The following is a 19,698-nucleotide window of genomic DNA, read 5'->3' on the forward strand; positions in this document are numbered from 1 at the left end:
CATGACACGCTGGTCCCTTACCAAGTCAGCACATCACCTCAACGGCAGAGCCCAGCCCACCCTCCCGTATCAGCACCATAGGCGGCGACGGCGGCGGAGTTGGGGACATGCCCAGGACCCCCCCACCCCCCGGGCTCCTACCTTAAGGCATCCAGGGTGGATGATTTCGTTGCAGATGGAGCACTCCATGAGCATGAGGTTAAACTTGCCCTCCTCCTCCTCCACCGTGTCCTCCTTCCCCGCCTCGCCACACACAAGGCACACGGCAGTGTGCGGCAGCACTGGCTGAGAAGCCCAGAAACACACAAATCAGCATGAGCAAGGACAGACCCTTGGGGGTCGAGGGCAATGAGCTATTCGGGGGGGCCCCCGCTGGAAGGCAGAAAGCTGCTCCAAGACTTAGCCACTCACTCACATGTATTGAGCCTGACCTATCTGTGCCAGGTACTCTACGAAAGCCAAGAATATAGCAATCAACAAAACAGATCAAACCTCTGTTACCCTCAGGCTTATCTTTCAGGGGAAAGAGGTAGACAAAAGGAAGAATAGCTGAACATGTGAGCACAAGGAGTGTAGGGAAAGAGAAGGCAGAGAAGGCCGGGACCAGGGTGTGGAGGTGAGGCACGCAGCACTGAATGAGGTCAGCCATATCAGAGCAGTCCACAGCCCCCAGAGCGAGGCTGTATAGCCAAAACTGTCTTCACAATGAGCTAGACACGTTTCACCTTGGCTGCCGAGTTGCTATCGCACTAACAGGCTGGTGCAGAGGGGTAGAGGCAGGTCCTGGCAGCTGTGTGGTAACTCAGGGCCACCCATGTGAACACTAAAAACATCACCAGCTCCAATGAAGAGAGTCTGATTATTAACATTATGGAAACCTCGACCCATGAGCACACATCCTTTCCACACAGGAAGTGTGCACACAGCACTTCCGCATGCAGAGGGGCCGTTAGCAAAGAGAAAGCACTTGGGTCAGGCAGCACTTGTGACTACTTTCTCCACAGACCACCAAAGGAGATGCTGGGAAAAGCAAAACCAAAACATCAAAAGAAGTGTCTTCTCTAGAAAAATGGATAGCATTCAATGCAAACAACAAAATCCAAGCATCTAAAAAAGGCAAACAAGTACTTTTCCTTTGTTAGGAAGCCTCGTGAACTGGCTTTTCTGCTGAGACTAGTGGTAGTGATATTTAACAAGCTTAATTTTGTGTGTGTGTGTGTGCACGCACGTGTGTGTACGTGCATGCATAATACCATGAACAGCGTGTGGCAATACTGGGAAAGTGGGCCTCAGTCAGCCAGTGTTTTCCAAGCACCCATCATAGTTTAACCACATCCTGCAGGAAAAGTGAGCTCGGCGAAGGGCCAGGTGGAGGACTAGGGGAACAGTGTACAAGCTCATTGATACACTTGCCGATTCCGATTTGCAAGCTTTAAGAAACTGTCACCTGTGGCACTGGGGGGTATCACACTATTCAGTGTTCTGTAAAGGTATTACATTCCTCCCGAAGCAACACATCACAACACATGGAACACAGAAGCAGTTATAAAAATCCAGGCCCTCTCCAATGAGCCAGACATGTGTTACAAAAACAAATGACAATGCCATTCCTCTTCCTGCTAATTATTTTTGTTTTAGGAAATACAGTTGGGTCCTCAGATCTCAGTCTCTTGAGTAGCTAGGGTTACAGGCACCCCATAAAACCATCTAATTTTTACTAAGCCACACTCCAACCCTGATTTATGCTGGTTATTTCTGGAGATGGACTCTCTTGGACCTTTCTGCCAATGCTAGCTTCAAACCATGATCCTCTGGACCCTGGTCTCTTGAGTAGTTAGAATTGTGTGAGCCACAGGCGCCTGACAACAGTTTTTATGACAATATTTAGGATATGCCCCAAGTAAGCTGAAATAAACACTCTGCCAATACGTCAGAAAGTCTTTATAAAATGGCAGACATCTGAATTTAAACAGATCATTAAAGGTAAGAGTCAATCATCCAACAGATTCCTAAGGAGCATCTGCTAAAGCTTGAAACCGGGTATGGAGGGGTGCAGAAACAAAGGGACAACTGTCCCCGTTGAAGAATATCCAAGGAAAATATGGAAAGGTTGGGCTGTGTTGTCTGAAGCAGTGAAGGCTGGTGTCCAGAGCATCTGGACGAAAGGCCGGGGCCACTGACGTTAACAAGCTCAAGAAATGGTGCAGGAGGCCTTAGGGCCAGAAGCTGGCCAGGCCGCCGGCGAGGAGCACAACCCCAGCACCACCAGAGAGATCGCTGAGAGACAGGCAGGGGAGACCGGGCCCAGGCAGGGAGAGGAAGCCTGTGGAGGAAGCCACTCGCAGGCAGGGCGCCAGGGAGGTGAGCCACAGGACGAGAAGGGGTGGAAAAGGAGAGGGGCCGCACAGGGCACAAGGCACAGGGAGGAGGAAGCACCCTGAAGAGGCAGAATAGTTGGAAGAAGGTCCGAAGGGCTCATGGGTCTAAGAAGCCACAGGGGGCTGGGGAGAGCAGAAGGGACAGGAAACTGTACGCAGCTCAGGTGTGGATGCCAGGTGGAAAACAAGACTCTATTGCTAAAGTAATATGCAAAAGCCAGGGCTGGAGTTGTGGCTCAAGTAGTAGGGTACTACTTGAGTAGTGCAAGGCCCTAAGTTCAGAAGACCAGTATCGGCCATCTAAAAAAGAAACTGCCATACATGATAGCATGGATGAACGATGAAGACATCGTGGTATGGTCAGTGAACAGTGCAGGGCTCCACTGAAGTAAGTGGGCTCTAACCAAGAATGCTTAAACTCTTAGAAACTGAAAATGGAATGGTAGCTGCCAGGAACTGGGTAGAAGCTGGTAGAAAGGGAGCAGTTATGTTGTTCAATGGCTAGTTTAGGTTTTATAAGATAAAGAGTGCATACAGTTAACACTATTGTAATGTGCTTCTTGGACCACAAGAAATAGAAGAAGGGGAGGGCCCAGGGCCTTGTAAGGAGAAGGGGCTCATGTGGGCCAGGAAGGGTCTGTGGCCAGCTCACCAGGGCCCAGGAATCCTGTCCCTCCAGCCTAGCCAGCTTTTCCAGGGAGCAGGGAGAATAGCACTGGGTACCCCAGCCCCCCTGCCTCTGTTCAGAGAAGGCAAAGCAGGTAAGAGGAGGGAATCGAGAATGAATCCAGAACCATGCCAAGTTTCCAAAGGCCACAAAGACTGTCTGAGGCTGTGGCGAGCCAGCAGATCCGGGTCGCTGTCTAGGAAGCTAGAATCATCTGAGAGGTCTCCACAGGCCCGACTTCTAGCATCATGTCACCTCTCGTGTGGAGAAGCCCCCGCAGAAAAGACATTGATGCTCCAGACCTCTGGCTCTAAAGGCAGGACAGGAAGGAAGAGAGGGGCCCAGATCATCATGAACCAGACTATAAACATTGGTGATGGGGTCTCATGCAGGACCGGTTGCCCTGACACCTTTAATGAGAGGGACTTCAAAGTATTTGGCCCTCTCTGGGAGAGAGGGGTTCAGACCAGAGACTACAAACGGACAGGAGCCTGGCCCACGGCAGGGCTACCCAGAGCCCAAATGAGGAGCTGAAAAGGGCCCTGCCTGAGTCCTCTCTTCCTGCAGGGAGCACAGCACGTTCCAGGGGCAACGGACCAGCAAGCCGAGGAGCACAAGCCTGAACTGGGCAGCCCTGGAGCCGGGGTGGGCGCACACTCACCGCGATGCACTGCCGCATGATGCAGCTCTGCTTCATCCGCCCGGGGCCTCCGAACTTCTTCATGTCCTTGCAGAAGTGGCACTCTCCACACTCGGTCCGCAGGCAGGCCTCGCACTTGCGGCATCGCGTCCGGCGCCGGCGAGCTCCTGCCGTGGTGCGGTTGGCGGCCAATTTCACCGCGGAGGCTGGGCCCAGCTTGCCCTTGGGCCGACCCACTGCCCGGTTCTGGTTCTGCAGGAGAACCAACGGGACAGGTGAGATGGGAAGGAGACGCTGCTGGGATTGCGCTGTATCCTCAAGAAGAGAAACTGAACCCCCAAACCCTGGTGCCCCAGAAGATGGCCTTATTTGGACACAGGGCTTGAGAGAGGTAATTAGGCTAAAGGAGGCACCCCTAGCACTGGAGTCCTGAAAGGGGGAAATACGGACACAGGCAGATAGATGTGCATGGAGCAATGTGTGTCAATGTGTGTGAAAACGGAGAGAAATGGCCATGGGAAGAAGTTCTGTCAACAAACAAAACTGAAGCCGGGCGCTGGTGGCTCACGCCTGTCATCCTAGCTACTCAGGAGGCTGAGATCTGAGGATCGCGGTTCAAAGCCAGCCCCGGCAGGAAAGACCGTGAGACTCTTATCTCCAATAAACCACCAGAAAACCAGAAGTGGCGCTGTAGCTCAAGTGATAGAGCGCTCGCCTTGAGCTGAAGAGCTAAGGGACAGCGCCCAGGCCCAGAGTTCAAGCCCCACGACCGACAAAAACAAAAAACAAAACAAAACAAAACAAAAAAAAAAACTGAAAACAACAACAAACGCCAAGGCCAACAGGCAAACACCAGAACCTAGGGGAGGCAAGGAAGAATCCACCACTAAAGCCATGGGAGCAATTTGAGCTCTGTCTGCCCACACCTTGATCTCAGGCATCTGATTGCCCACCACCTGAGAACAGATGTCTGTCCCTAGTTAGGACATCTCCCCGGAGATATACCCTGCCTCCGCCCACAGCAGGCCCTGCGGCCCGCTTCTTTAGCCTCTTCTTGCTTACAGCCAGGCTGCACCTCCTTAGAAGACCTCCACTCCCTTACCCAGAACACCAGCCCCTCACTCCACCCCACCCCAGCACCTGGCCTAGCCCTGCAGCCTTCTGTGCTGGGTTCAGGGCCCTGCCATGGGCTCCACCCAGCATTCAAGAACCTATGTGTCCAATTGGTCTTCCCTCACAGCCGGCTACCATCACAGGATGTTATATACCCTCTAGCTCCAAGAGATGAGAGGACAAGACAGTAATCTGCAGGCCCTGGTTTCTGAGATCCTCTCTAAACTTCTTTTCCTGTGATTCACATGACAAAAAAAAGCAACTCACTCCACAGAAAACAATGCTGAACAGTGAATGAGACAGCCACAGTTCTGGCCTCCAGTCCTCTGCCACAAGCCCCTGGCCTCCTGCGAGCCCAGGGTGCATGATGCTGCCCAGGCTTCTATTCACCTAGACGGGAAGGCCCTGATGGCAGCCTGTCTGGGCGGAGCACATCCTGGGCTGGAGGACCACTCTGTGGGCACCCCAGCACCCGGGGCAGGGGCCGCTCTCCCCCACACAGCAGTCTGTCCTTGCTAGTAGGGCTGGACCGCCCCGGCGCCACACGAAGGCTGTGGTGTGCTCACACCAGACCACGTCAGGTCTGTCACAAATAGAAAACAATCTGTATCCAGGACATTTTGAATTTGAGATACAACTTAAGGGACTGTAGACCTAAAAACTGCTGCTCAGAGAGTAAAAGAAGATGCCAAGAGGAAGCAGCAATGGTGAGGGCAACAGGCGTGATGGGAGGTAGTCTCTGCCTGCGCTCTACATGCGGATACTGAGTACATCTGCTCAGGAATAACCGTTTGGTGAGAACTGTCTGAATGTCCTTATATTCCAGAAAGGAAACTGAGCAAGAGGCTGAGTAATTCACCCAAGTTCAACAGAGGAGGCCCAGACTGCCAAAGAATTCAGCTACAGGCTTGATACCCTTAGAATGAAGCTGAAGTAAGGGAGCAAAGAGCACATTCACCCCAGGGAAGCACAAGCCAGGAAGGCCTTCCCCACTCCCCATAGCTTTCCTGCCTACAAAGGACGTGTTACCAGCAACCACATGGGCAGCTTCAGGTTAGATGCAGAGGAAGCAGCACGGGTCATCTCCAAGGACAAGATCAGAGGAGAAGGGTGCACTCAGAACTCAAACCCTTGGAACTGGAGGTTCCAAAGATCAGACTTTCTGGTGAAACACTGGAGTCTAAAGTAATGTCAAGTACCAAGGGCCAGTGGGGCCAGAGGCTCCCATCTTCCTTCACCCTCAATAGCACATTCCCACCCAGAAGCACATTTCCCACTCATGGTAAACATCGCCTGAACCTCCCTAGCTGAGACATCTTAGTAATGACAGAAATGCCTTGGACGGCAACCTATTTCCCAAGACCTCAATTTTTGTCCTCTCTATCTTAAGCTTGCAACTTAAGCTAGAAAAACGTTTGCTATGGTCACTAGTAGGCTTGTCAGAAGAAATTGAGCAACACTGAATTACAGGATCTTGCCCAGTACCAGTAACTCACACATGTAATCCTAGCTACTCAGGAGGCTGAGATCTGAGGATCATAGTTCAAAGCCAAGTCTGGGAATTAACCAATTAACCATTCAAACCAGAAGTAGCTCTGTGGCTTAAAGTGGGAGAGAGCTAGTCTTGAGCTGAAGAGCAAAGGGGCAGCGCCTAGGCCGAGTTCAAGCCCAATCATGGGTGTGTATGTACCTAAACAGAGCTCCAAAACCTTTACGTGAAAACTTAAGTGTAATTTTTATGACTTTGGATCAATCATCAATAGTTTCTGGAAAAGGCAGCAAAACAAAAAAGGCATATTTAGCCAGGTGCTGGTGGCTTACGTCAGTAACCCTACTCAGGAGGCTGAGATCTGAGGATCTCAGTTCAAAGCCAGCCCAGCAGGAAATTCCATGAAACTCTTTTTTTTTTTTGGGGGGGGGGGAGGGGTCCAGGCATGGGGCCTGAACTCTGGGCCTGAGCGCTGTCCCTTAGCTCTTCAGCTCAAGGCTACCGCTCTACCATTTGAACCACAGCACCACTTCTGGCTTTTTCTGCTTATGTGGTACTGAGGAATCGAACCCAGGGCCTCATGCATGCAAGGCAAGCGCTCTATTACTGAGCTACCTTCCCAGCCCTCCATGAAACTCTTACCTCCAATTAACCACCAAAAAACCAGAAATGGTGCTGTGGCTCAATGTGTTAGAATACTATCCTTGAGAGGAAGAACTGAGGGACAGGGACCAGGCCCTGAGTTCAAGCCCCATGACGGACAAAAAAAAAAAAAAAAAAGGCATATTAAAACATTAAAATTAGGGCTCAGTGGTAGAGCGCATGCCTTGCATGCCTGAGGCCCTGGGTTCAATTCCCAGCACCACATAAGCAAAAAGAAAAAAGCCGGAAGTGGTGCTGTGGCTCAAGTGGTAGAGCACTAGCCTTGAGCTGAAGAGCTGAAGGACAGTGCCCAGGCCCAGAGTTCAGGCCCCACGACCGGACCCAAAAAAAAAAAAAAACATTAAAATTAAAGTTTTGGGCTGGGATGGCTTGAGTTTCATCAGAGGGTCCAATTAGTTTTCCATCCTTGTAGTTAATGCTGCATGTGCTAGTCCTCTAGAAATATGTGTTAGGCTGACACAACTTGATGGAACTCTACAGGGCTTGTTTTCCAAAGAAAAGTGTACCATTTAGAGAAATATAAATAAACTTCCCTAGATGTTGTGTTAAACATTAAAGCCACTCAGCAGCAAAAAAAAAAAAAAAAAGTTTTGGGCTGGGAAGGTGGCTCAGTGGTAGAGAGTGCTTGCATCACATACATGAGGCTCTGGGTTTGATTCCTCAGCACCACATAAACAGAAAAATCCAAAAGTGTGTGACTCAAGTGGTAGAGCTTAGCCTTGAGATGAAGAGCTGAGGGACAGCACCCAGGCCCAGAGTTAAAGCCCCATGACCAACAAAAAATAAAAATAAAATAAATAAAAAATTAGGCTGGGCACCGGTAGCTTACACCTATAACGCTAGCTACTCAGGAGGCTGAGAGCTGAGGATCACGGTCAAAGCCAGCCCGGGCAGGAAAGTCTGTGAGACTCTTATCTCCAATGAACCACCAGAAAACTGGAAGTGGTGCTGTGGTTCAAGTGGTAGAGCACTTACCTTGAGCTGAAGAGCTGAGGGACAGCACCCAAACCCAGAGTTCAAGCCTCACGACCAACAAAAAAATAAAAAATTAAATAAAAAATTAAAAGTTTTGTGCTTCTGGGCTTGGGAATGTATGTGGCAGAGTGCTTGCCTAGCAAGCCCTGGGTTCAATTCCTCAGTACCACATAAACAGAAAAAGCCAGAAGTGACACTGGGGCTCACGTGGTAGAGTGTTATTGTTAGCCTTGAGCACAGAGAGGCTCAGGGACAGTGCCCAGACCCTGAGTTCAAGCCCCAGGACCAGCAAAAAATAATATATGAAAATAAAAAGCCAGGTGCTGGTGGCTCACGCCTATAATTCTAGCTACTAAGAAGGCTGAGATCTGAGATCACGGTTCAAAGCCAGCCTGGATAGGAAAGTCTATGAAATTCTTATCTCTAATTAACTACTAGAAAACTGGAAGTAGCATTGTGGCTCAAGTGGTAGAGTGTTAGCCTTGCGCTGAAGAGCTCAGGGACAGAGTCCAGGTCCAGAGTTCAAGTCCCTCGACCCACCAATAAATAAATAAATAAAAATAAATAAATTTAAAAAATTGGAGCCGGGAGGTTGGCTCAGTGGTGCAGTGCTTGTCTCACATGCATGAGACCCTGGGTTTGATTCTTCAGCACCTCATAAACAGAAAAAGCTGAAAGTGGCCCTGTGGCTCAAGTGGTAGAGCGCTAGCCTTGAGCTGAAGAGCTGAAGGACAGTGCCCAGGCCCAGAGTTCAAGACTCAGGACCGACAAAAATAAACAAAAAAGTTTTGTGCTTCAAAGCTACAACCTAGTGAAAAACCCCACCAAATAACAGAACACATTGACAAATCATCTGTCAAGTAAAGGACTAGTCCCTAGATTATAAGAACTTTAGCTGGCGAGTGCTGCAAGCCTGTAATCCCAGCAGCTGGGATTACCATAAATTTAAGGCTAGCTCACCTGGGAGACTATGTCTCAAAAACAAACAAAAAATATCTACAACAAGTTAATAATAAAAAGACAAAAATGCCAATTTAAAAATGGACAAAGACGGGGCTGGGAAGGTGGCTCAGTGGTAGAGCACTTGCCTTGCATGCTTGAGGCCCTGGGTTTGATTCCTCAGCACCACATAAGCAAAAAAGAAAAAAGCCAGAAGTGGCGCTGTGGCTCAAGTGGTAGAGCGCTAGCCTTGAGCTGAAGAGCTGAGGGATAGCGCCCAGGCCCAGAGTTCAGGCCCCACGACCGGACCCCCCCCAAAAAAAAATGGACAAAGAACTTAAATATTGGGCTGGGAAGGTGGCTCAGTGGTAGAGTGCTTGCCTTGCATGCATGAGGCCCTGGGTTCAATTCCTCAGCACCACATAGGCAGAAAAAGCCGAAGTGGTACATGGCTCAAGTGGTACAATGCTAGCCTTGAAGTGAAGAGCTTAGGACAGCGCCCAGGCCCAGAGTTCAAGCCCTATGACCAACTCCCTCCCCACCCACCCCCAAAAAATAACTTAAATATTTCTTTAGACACAGGGAAAAAAATGCTCACCTTCACTAGGTAACAAATCATGCAACCATAATCTGCACCGGGACTCATTCATTAACCCTCGTTCACATACTCACCCCACCTACCCACCATCCACCCCAAGTGTTTTCTGGCTGTGAATTATATACCTGACTAGATGCTAAGTGCCAAAACTAGAGATGATTAAGATCTGTTACCTACTCTTAAAGACTTTAGAGTCTGGAAGAAGAAAGACATGTGATCACAAAAACACAATGCAACATGATAATGATATTATACGCTAATGCTGATAAAGCACTATTCTTTTCAATATTTACATCAATAACGTATGAAGTAGTTACTATTACTTCCACTTCCAAATGAGCAAACTGAAGCACAATGCAGAAGTATTTTGTCACACAGGTAAGGAAGCTGTGAACCAGGTAGTAGCTTTAAAGCCTGGGCCAGATATGCTGGTATGCCAACCCAGGAAGGGTCTGGAAGGCAGGTAGGGAAAAGCACCAGAGATCACAACAGCCAGCAATTAAGTGTGCCTTTGAGGAAGAATAAAGACTCTGCTGGCCACAGTTGGGGATGGGGCGAAGGGACAGGCAGTGTGGACAGAAGGAAGAGTAAGCTAGAGATATGAAACATGACACATTCAAGGAACTTCAAACCGCTCAACACAGCTCTGGAAAACAGCTCTACGGTGGCAGCAGGAGCCTAATTTTCAGGGCCTCAGATTGCACATGAGAGAATGTACCCTGTAAGAGTATGTCAAGGACTTGACAACCTGGAGCACAGGTCTGTGTTGTCAATAGTGTGGGTATTTCTTGGGCAACAAGGTAGAAAACGGGCAGAGCTCAGCTGAAGATGACAAGAACAGCAGCAATAGGAGGGGATGGTTCAGGAAGTTATAGCAAAGACCTGGCTTTATACTCAGGTGACTGGCCCAAAGCAAGGATGCAAGAAGGAAGAATCGTGTAAGACTGAGATTTCTGGCATAGGCAACAAAAGGAACAAGGGGAGAGAGAGGAGAAAGGTAACTCCAAAGGGGACATGTGGCATCTAAGGGACCCATGGCATCACTAAGGAAAGCAGGAGAGCAGAACTAAGACATCTGAAAATCAACATCACACAGTGTTAAAACGAGCAGATCCGTGAGGATGTCCAGGGGAAGGTTCAGAGTGATGAGCCTTTGGAGGTGCCCCCACTGAAGAATGGCCAGACAGGGAGAAGCAGCAGCACTAGGGCGTGGCTTAACAGCCACAAGTCTCAAGAAGGGCGTGGTCAAGAGTTTCCCACCAAACTACCCCAACAACAAACAGCTCCCCAAGGAGTCCCACAAGCTAACCGTTGTTCTTTGGACATGCTAATGTTGCCACCTGCTGCACAACTGAGCCACAGGTAGGACGGAAGGTCCTCAAATCTCTTTGCACAATAGTTGGCCAGAAAAGGCTGATTTGACCAGTTTGTGGGCCCCTAACATACGCCTGCAGGCTGTAGGAAGGCTCCAATTTGTTTACAAACTGAGAACAAAAACACAGAAGGACCAGAATACCCAGGGGATGGGGCAGCTCTGGAGAATGAGAAAAACGGAAGAACCTTTTCCCCAACTTGGTGCACACAGGCACAAAGTTGCCAAACTTTCCCATACCTTGTCAGGATTGTCCAGGGACCTGTCTTAAAATTTCACTCTGTAAGAAGCTACAATGGCAACAGGCATACCTATTGGGCAGTGACCACATACATTTTTAGGAGATTTTCTTCCTCATAATTCCTTAATTATTATATTCAACAAGTTGTAGTCTTTTTTTTTTTTTTTTTGGTCTCAGCAAGGAAAATTTACTTCTACGCAGAAGAGTACATCACTGGCAAGCAAGCACCTGCAATCATTTTTATTGGGGAAAAAAAAGCTATTTTCACTTCAGGTGTCAAGAAAAAAATACTCTAGGGTGGAACAAAAATTTGTCTTACTGAGAGGCCACCTCCTCACACTGGAAAGCAGAGCTCAACACTTTTCCAACACATTCTGTACTGGAGAAAGAAGGCTCAGCCAAAACGCACACACCAGCGAACAGCAAGCAATGAGTCTCCTACCATTAAGGCTCAATCTCCACAGGCTGCGATACTTGGGGAAACCCAGGTGGCCCTGTCCAGTAGTATATAAGCCTAAGAAAGCCTGAACCTGACCAGGCCAGGATGCCAGTGTCAAGTGGAAATGACAGAAGCAATCCAAACTCTGGTTAGAGAGGGATGAGAGGTTGAATCCAGCATCACTAACAACTCAAGGGGCCTCCTCCACCCATCCTGCCATCCAGCAGCATACCCACACTCCAGACTCCCACCCTCTTCATGAAGGGCCTGCATGCAGGCAGATATTGGTGCCAAACCTCACCAGGCAGCAGAGGGGCAGGAGGGAGGGAAAAGTGTTGATGCAGTGCCAGGCCTGGAGCCTTTGGCTCTGAAGTGGCAAATGCCTTCTAGGTGCTCAGTGGAAGTTAAGTCTTCTCAAGCCCAAAGAAACTGCAGGAAAAACATGGTGGAAGGCCAGGACACATGAGCCAGCTCCTGCAGGGACCTCAACTGACAGCCCCTCTGTGGGGATTAGGAGAAAAGCTGCTGCCCGTGGCCCTTCAATAAATCCAAGAGGGGAAAAAACCCTGGAGAGAACTCCAGTTGCTAATGGCTCCAGAAGTGCCACACCCGCAGACAGGGCCAAGAGGAGGAGAAGTACCTGGCTTAGGGACGCAGGCCCCTTCCTAATGGCCACTCACTCAGGAGTAGCCAGGCCTGAAAACGTGTTAAGTGCAGAGAGACATACTTTATCATTTTGTCCCAAGGAGTGTCAAAGATTGCATCTACCATACTGTCTGATCAGTTTTAGAGAAACAGGTATCACGGCCTACCTGCCACACCAAAGCACAGTCTGCACCAAATACCAATATTCCATGACCACCCAGGAATGGTAAAGTTAGGCAGATCCAAACCAAGAGTTGAGGTATGACCTGTGTTGCAAGAATGACAGCCACTCACCCAGAGAGAGCTACTGACTGGATTATAAAGTTCCAAGCCCAAACCACTTGAATTCTCCTGGGTTCAAACAACGGAAGGAGCAGGGAGATTCATGACCATCAGAAGGTGTGTATGCCTGAAAAACCGCACAGAACCAAGAAACCGAAAAAGTGAACTTTGTTAAATGAAACCACTTAACACCGTGATACGACTTGAGTGCAGATCATGTCAGTACTTCCTCAATGATGCCTAGTGTTGGGGGGTGGGGGGAGTTATGACATGCAGCCTTCAACATTCCAAACAGCCTTATTTCACAGAGGATACGGGGCGCACCGGCATTACAATCAAGCACCTTCAATTCACCCAGTGGGCCCGAAGCCCGCATCACCACCACCACTCGCGCTGGTGATCCCTGGGACTGGTCCACCTGGCCTGTGTCTGGCTGCAATTGTTATTATACAGATTCTACCTGGTAAACCTCCGCGCTGGCCTCCCCGGAGCGGGGACTGGCCGCACTCACACCCGGGGCTTTGTTTTACACGCACATTTCTTATCCCCCCCACCCCCCCGCAGGTCCCTTTACTTTTAAATCCGACCCAGGCCGAGCCCTGCCATCTGGGGTCAGGGCTTCCTCCGCCGCCGCGGGCGCCGAGCGCGCTCGCCGGGTTCCGGGTAGCCCGCGCCGGCCGCGGCTCGAACCCCTTCCTGTCTCCGCTGCCCTCGGCGGGCCGGCGGGCGGGAGGCGAGCGCGCGGCGCCCAGACAAAAGCTCGGGCCGTCGGGCCCACGGGCCGCGGGCGTCCTCCAGCCCCGGGGCCGAGAGTCCCGGTGCAACTTAGCCCACAGAAAGGCGGGAGGAGCGGCGCCGCAGGTCCGGGTACGACCCGCAGCCGGCGCGCTCGGGGGCCGCGGAGGAGGGCGCGGTGCGCCCGGCGGCCGCCCGCAACTTGCCCGCGGGGCCGTGGCCCGCGCCCGGCAGGCCCGCCCGACGGCGAGGCCCGCGGCCCACATTGTCCCCGCGGCGCCGGGGCCACCCGCGCGCGACGGCCCGGCGCCCGCACACGCCCCCTGCCCGCGCCGGCTGCGGGCCCGCCGGCCTGCCGCGTCCTCCGCGCCCCGCGCGGGCTCGGCCCTGGCCGCCCCGCCGCCCGCGGCTGCAAAACTTTCTCCTCCTCGCGGCGCGGCGGCGGCGTCGCGGCCGCCCCGGGCGCGTCAGGCGGGCGGTCGGGAGGTCGGGCAGCGGGTTCCTCCCCCGGCCCCACCCCGGGCCCCGACCTGGTCCGGCTCCGATTCATAGTCGTCGTCCTCGGCGCTCACGGACATGGCCATGGCTCATGGTGGGCCCCGGCTCGCGCGCGCTGACATGGCCGGAGCGGCGCCGCCGCCGCCCGCCGGGAGCAGGCTCGGCTCGCCCTGGCTCGGGCTCGGGCTCGGGCTCCCGCGCCGCGAGGAGGGAGCCGCCGCGCGCCTCGCACGCCCGCGCGGGAGGGGCGGGGCGGGGCCGGCGCGGGGCGGGGCCGTCATGCATATGCATGAGCGGGCCAGGAAGGGGCTGGCCCCCCGGCGGGCGGGCCAATGGCGCGGCCGCGGCGCCCCGGCCGCACACAAAGGGAGCGGGCCTGCGGTGACACGGGGGCGGGCCCGCCGAGGGCGGCCCCGGGAGGCCGGTGCGCGCGGACGGGGCGGCGTGGGGGCGTGCCCCGCCCGGCCCTGCCCGGCCGCCGCGGCCCGCGCGCCGCGGGATGCACATGGGTGGCTGCACGCCGCCGCGGAGGCTGCAACAGGAAATGCAAGCCCGGCCTGGGGTGGGGTCTTTTGTGTGGTCCTTCGGGGTGTCCTGCGGGAGCCCCCGGGTGCACCGGCCCGGGAGAGGGGTCTCACCCAACGACAGACGCCAGCCATCGGCCTCTGCGCTCCCTGCCATAGGCACCTGGGTTTCGGGGACTTCGGGGTTTGCATATGCTCCCAGCCCAGAACCCGAAGCCTGCGAGTCCCGGAGCTCCTAACCGCGCGCCAGCAGGCCGCCCGACCTCGATAAATCGGGGCCCTGTTTCCCCGGATGCCGCCGGTGGCTGGACTGGGCCAGGCCGCCCTCTGGACGCTGATCCCTCCCCGGCTTGCCTTTTTAAGTGGAGATGCAGTCTCAGACGACGGGTGGTACCAGTCCCCCGCGCCTGCCTCGCAGGCTGTCAGGGAGCATGCCCTGGACTCTGCCCTAAGGTGGGCGCTCCGCCCATTTGGACAGGGCCCACTTCTTCCTGTGACGCCCAGGAGCTGACGGGAGGGCGGGGGCACTGCGAGCTGGAGCTCTGTGCTCCCGAGAGCCTGGCAGCGCCCTGTGCTCACTGGGAAGCAGTGGGTTTCTGAATTCTTAAAAACTGCATATGTTCCCAGTACTTATTCTGAAAGCAGCCCAGTGGCACAGAAAATCGTTGCTAGAAATCCAAAGTGATCTCATTCCAAATATAAGTGTGTAACCCTTCCTTTGAAAGAGTTCAAGACCTTTAGCCTGAACGACCAATGCTGTCACTGGTATCAAAACTAGATAAACTCATAGCTGGACAACCGGCAGACATACTCATCCATTCATCCAAGGTGACATGATATATGCTTTACCTGTACCAGCTCATTTGCTCATTTATAAAATGGATGTATTGACTGGGAAAAGGATAAACTGTAAGATCTTTCTCAAAAAGATGTGTTGACTGAGAAAAGGATAAACTGTAAGAGACCTTTCTCAAAAATAAGCCCATCAGCCAGGCACAGGTGGCTCACGCCTGTAATCCTAGCTACTCAGGAGGCTGAGATCTGAGGATTGCGGTTCAAAGCCAGCCCCGGCAGGAAAGACCGTGAGACTCCTATCTCCAATAAACCACTAGAAAACCGGAAGTGGTGCTGTGGCTCAAGTAGTAGAGTGCTAGCCTTGAGCTGAATTGCTGAGGGACAGCACCCAGGCCCAGAGTTCAAGCCCCACGACAGACCAAAAAAAAAAAAAAAAAAGCCCATCAGCTGTGAAATAGGATGACCAAACCTTCCACATTCATCCTGTTACAAAATCCAGACAGAACAGGGACCACCAAGCTGCTCATGGCCTGGGCTTTCAAAGAAGGCAGACTATGTGATAGAGACTTTGTAAATAAAGCTCTGAAGGCTTCTAGCAGAGTTGAAAAAGGAAGTAAGAAGAGATGTCAGTTTCGCTCAGTGAATTTTAAAGTCTGAAATTTATACACCCACTGACACTATGGGGAAAAAAAATCCCAGCAGACTTGCTCTTCACTGAAACTGAGCTTCCTTCCTTCCTTGCTGCTTCTATTTTTCACAATCCACTCAAGGTTACAAAAAAAAAAAAAAAAGCCACAGCAAAAGAACCCCCACGCCCCCACACATACCTCCCTACTCCTGCAAAGTTACCAGCTTTCTAAAAGCTACCTTGTCTGGACTGAATTCTGACTGAGCTCTAAGGAGCCACCTCACCTAGATAGGAAGCCTTCTAAAGAAACTGGAAGTGGCTGAGAAAATGCCAACTAAGGGGCTGAGAATGTATTTATTGGTAGAACACTTGCTGAACATGCCAGAGGCCACCAGCACCTTCAGAAAGAAAAGAAAGATGATGGGGCTGGGAAGGTGGCTCAGTGGTAGAGCGCTTGCCTTGCATGCATGAGGCTCTGGGTTCGATTCCTCAGTACCACATAAGCAAAAAGAAAAAAGAAAGAAAAGAAAGATGAAAAAGAAAAGAGGAAGAAGGGAGGAGGGAAAGAAAGGAGGGAAGTCAGGCGCCAGTGGTTCATGCCTGTAATCCTAGTACTCAGGAGGCTAAGATCTGAGGATCGGGGTTCAAAGCCAGCCCGGGCAGGAAAGTCCATGAGACTCTAATCTCCAATAAACCACTCAAAAACTGGAAGTGGCACTGTGGCTGAAGTGGTAGAGCCCTCGCCTTGAACTGAAGAGCTGAGGGATAGTGCCCAAGCCCAGAGTTCAAGCCCCACGACCGACCAAAAAATAAAAATAATAAAGAGGGCGAGGGAAGGAACAAAAAAAAAAAAAGATTTCATGCAACTGCTTAAAGCTACAAGGACATAGAGGCATACAAATGATATATCAAGACGGAAGTGGCGCTGTAGCTCAAGTGGTAGAGCGCTCGCCTTGAGTTGAAGAGCTGAGGGACCACGCCCAGGCCCAGAGTTCAAGCCCCACGACCGACCAAAAAAAAAAAATATATAGAGCACAAATATATCAAGAGTAAAGTCTGAAAGCAGAAGTTTTCTCCCACAGATTTCTCCTAAGTTTTTGGTTCCCTGCCCCCCTTCCTTTGAGATAGGGTCTTGATTAGCCCCAGGCTGGCTTTGAACACAGAATCCTCCCTTGCCTCAGCCTCTCAAGTACTAGGTTGCCACATGCCCAGCTTCAGGTCTCTCCAGTTAAAGAATCCAGAGCACAAGTTTATTTAATAGAATTGTCTTGGAGCTGATTTCCTTTGATGTCTCAAAAAATTGTGCTTCTCTATTTAAAGAAGTAAAATGACAAAGTTCACCATACTGGAGGTGAGAGGTGACACTAAGACAAGTGACATACTCAGACTTGGTCAGAAAACAGCAATCTATCTTACTAGATAGCTTTTGTACATTTGAGGTTCTTGGTTCACATCCAATCCCAGGAGGGCGAGTATGACCTGCTGTCTGATTTGTCCAGGGCCTACAGTGGAATGAGGAACCTAAAGAGATGGGGTCTCTACAAAGATTAAGAAGGTCACCATCCTAACACCCTTTAAGAATCTTCTGCTGCCATTACAAAGATCTCCTTCCTCTACCTCTCTCAATTAAGTTTGCTTCAGCTATCTGGTACACACAATTACTCAACATCTGTTTTGTATTGACAGTGTGCTAGACTATACCTGACAGAATTGCCACCTGAAAATGTACTGCCAACTCTGTGCCTTGGGCCAGTCCTTTCTTCATTTGGTCTTGAATGACCTAAGAATTGATCACTCAGCCGGTGTTCATGGAGGCTGAGGATCGAGTTTCAAAGCCAGCCCGGGCAGGAAAGTCCGTGAGACTCTTATCTCCAATAAACCACTGGAAAACCAGAAGTGGCACTGTGGCTTAAGCGTTAGCATGCTCGCCTTGAGCTGAAGAGCCCAGGGACAGCGCCCAGGACCAGAGTTCAAGCCCCACGACCGACAAAAGAAAAAAGAAAAAAAAAAAAATTGAAGACTCACTGGGCACTAGTGCTCATACCTGTAATCCTAATGACTCAATAGGCTGAGATATGAGGATCTTAGTTCAAATTCAGCCCATGCAGGGAAGTCCCTGAGACTCTTATCTCCAATAAATTACTCAGAAAACTGGAAGAGGAGCTGTGGCTCAAAGGGGTAGTGTTAGCCTTGAGCCAAAAAGAGCTCAGAGACAATGTTCAGGACCTGAGTGCAAGCCCTACAACCAACAACAACAAAGAACAAAACACTCCAAAACACTCCCTGCTTCACAGAGCCAGAACTCCTAACATTCTCAGAAAGCTCACAAGGCTGATGCCACCCAAGCAGTTGGGGTTTGCTGTGAGCCAGGAAGATTCAGAACTTTCGCCATGTGCTGAGGAAATAAACAAAAACAAATGGACACCAAGGCCTCCTCAGCCACAGACTCCACCCACTTCCCTGATCCTTCTCCCTCTCCCTCTCTCTCTCCCTGTTTTCTCTCTGAAGTTTTTCCACTGCATATAAAGATTGTGAGATCTCAGGTTGGATGGGGATTTAGCTCAGTGGACCAGCACTTGCCTAGCAAGACCCTAAGTTCTGTCGTGTGTGTGTGTGTGTGTGTGTGTGTGTGTGTGTGTGTGCGCGCGCGCGCATGTGTGTGTGTACCAGCACTTGCCTTGTGTGTGTGTGTGTGTGTGTGTGTACCAGCACTTGCCTAGCAAGACCCTGAGTTCGAGTTCTGTCGTGTGTGTGTGTGTGTGTGTGTGTGTGTGTGTGTGTGTGTGTGTGTGTGTGTTTAAAAAAGATCTCAGGAATTTTTCCTAGCTGCAAACAAGCTCTGCCCAGACTTAGCCTTGTCCTGGGTCAGCAACAGGCAATGTGCTAAGATGAAAAGAGGAAAGAGAGGAAGAAATGTGATAGCAGTGGGATATATATGAACAGAAATATATCTAGAATACAGGACACAATACAGCAGCAGGACCAAAATGTCTTAAGGCATATTAGAAAGGCATATATACAAGGGCCAGGCATGGCTCAAGTGGTCAACAGAGTGCCTAGCAAGCTGGTGGTATGCACAAAATATATAATTTACATTAAATACACACCAACAAATACACTGCATATATTCTGCTGATTCACATTTGGCATATGTGTGTCAATCTATAAGGATTAGGGCAATGTATGATGGAAGGAGCAAAACTGGAAGTGACAAACTAGATTTTGATCTATATGTAAGGTCTTCTTGCTCTTAGTGATTCATATGCTCTTAGATTTTTTTCTAGAATTAATTAAAACTTTGTAAAGCCATCCCAATGGTTTGTCCTTATTCTCTTCTATTAATCTCATCCCGAGGTTGATCTGTCCAATCATCCCTGAGGTAAGGAGAGAGAGGAAGGAACAGAAGTAAAAAAGAACATGGCTGCTCAGGGTCACTCCCTCACGTCTTCCCTTGGCCAGGCACCGTTTGGCTCACACCTATAATCCTACTTACTCAGGAGGCTGACGTCTAAGGATCTTGGTTGGAAGCCACCCTGGACAGGAAAGTCTATGAGGTTCTTTTCTTTCTTTCTTTTTTTTTTTGGTCAGTCCTGGGGCTTGAACTCTGAGCACTGGCCTGATTTTCTGTTGGTTAATTGGAGATAAGAATCTCCCAGATTTTCCTACCCAGGCTGGCACTGCACTGTGATACTCAGATCTCGGCCTCCTGAGTAGCTAGGATTACAGGTGTGAGCCACCAGCACCTGGCTATGGGATTCATATCTACAATTAACCACCAGAAAGCTGGAAGTGGAGCTGTGGCTAAAGTGGTAGAGCACTAGCCTTCAGCACAAGAGTTTCAGGACAACACCCAGGACCTAAGTTCAAGCTCCAGGACTGGCACGCGCGTGTGCGCGCGCGCACACACACACATACACATACACACACACACAAACATACACATACGAAAAAGGCCTTTTGGAGAATTATTCTTCAAATACAATGAATGTAAGAGGAATTCCTGTATCTATCTCATCACCTGACAAGTTCATATCCGGGGGTTGCCTAGATAAAGCTGCAACAAGCAATGTTATACAG

General features: G+C 50.8%; 1 protein-coding gene across 8 annotated transcripts in view; it reads right to left on the minus strand.

Moving 5' to 3' along the window:
- Positions 1–19,698, minus strand: part of LOC138840934 (lysine-specific demethylase 2B) — a 91,758-nt gene that overhangs the window by 8,129 nt on the left and 63,931 nt on the right. For 7 of the 8 annotated variants that reach the window (XM_070041374.1, XM_070041375.1, XM_070041376.1 and 4 more), the window contains 2 exons: positions 3,707–3,937; positions 142–285 (listed from right to left, as the gene is read on the minus strand). In XM_070041374.1, coding sequence (XP_069897475.1) covers positions 142–285; positions 3,707–3,937 — 375 coding nt within the window. Of the gene's footprint in view, positions 1–141; positions 286–3,706; positions 3,938–13,706; positions 13,859–19,698 lie in introns of those variants that run through there. The other variant, XM_070041381.1, reaches the window with a different exon arrangement.

The sequence above is a fragment of the Dipodomys merriami genome, unplaced genomic scaffold (genome assembly GCF_024711535.1).
Source record: "Dipodomys merriami isolate MVZ:Mamm:240054 unplaced genomic scaffold, mDipMer1.0.p SCAF_307, whole genome shotgun sequence".
Taxonomy (NCBI): Eukaryota; Metazoa; Chordata; class Mammalia; order Rodentia; family Heteromyidae; genus Dipodomys; species Dipodomys merriami.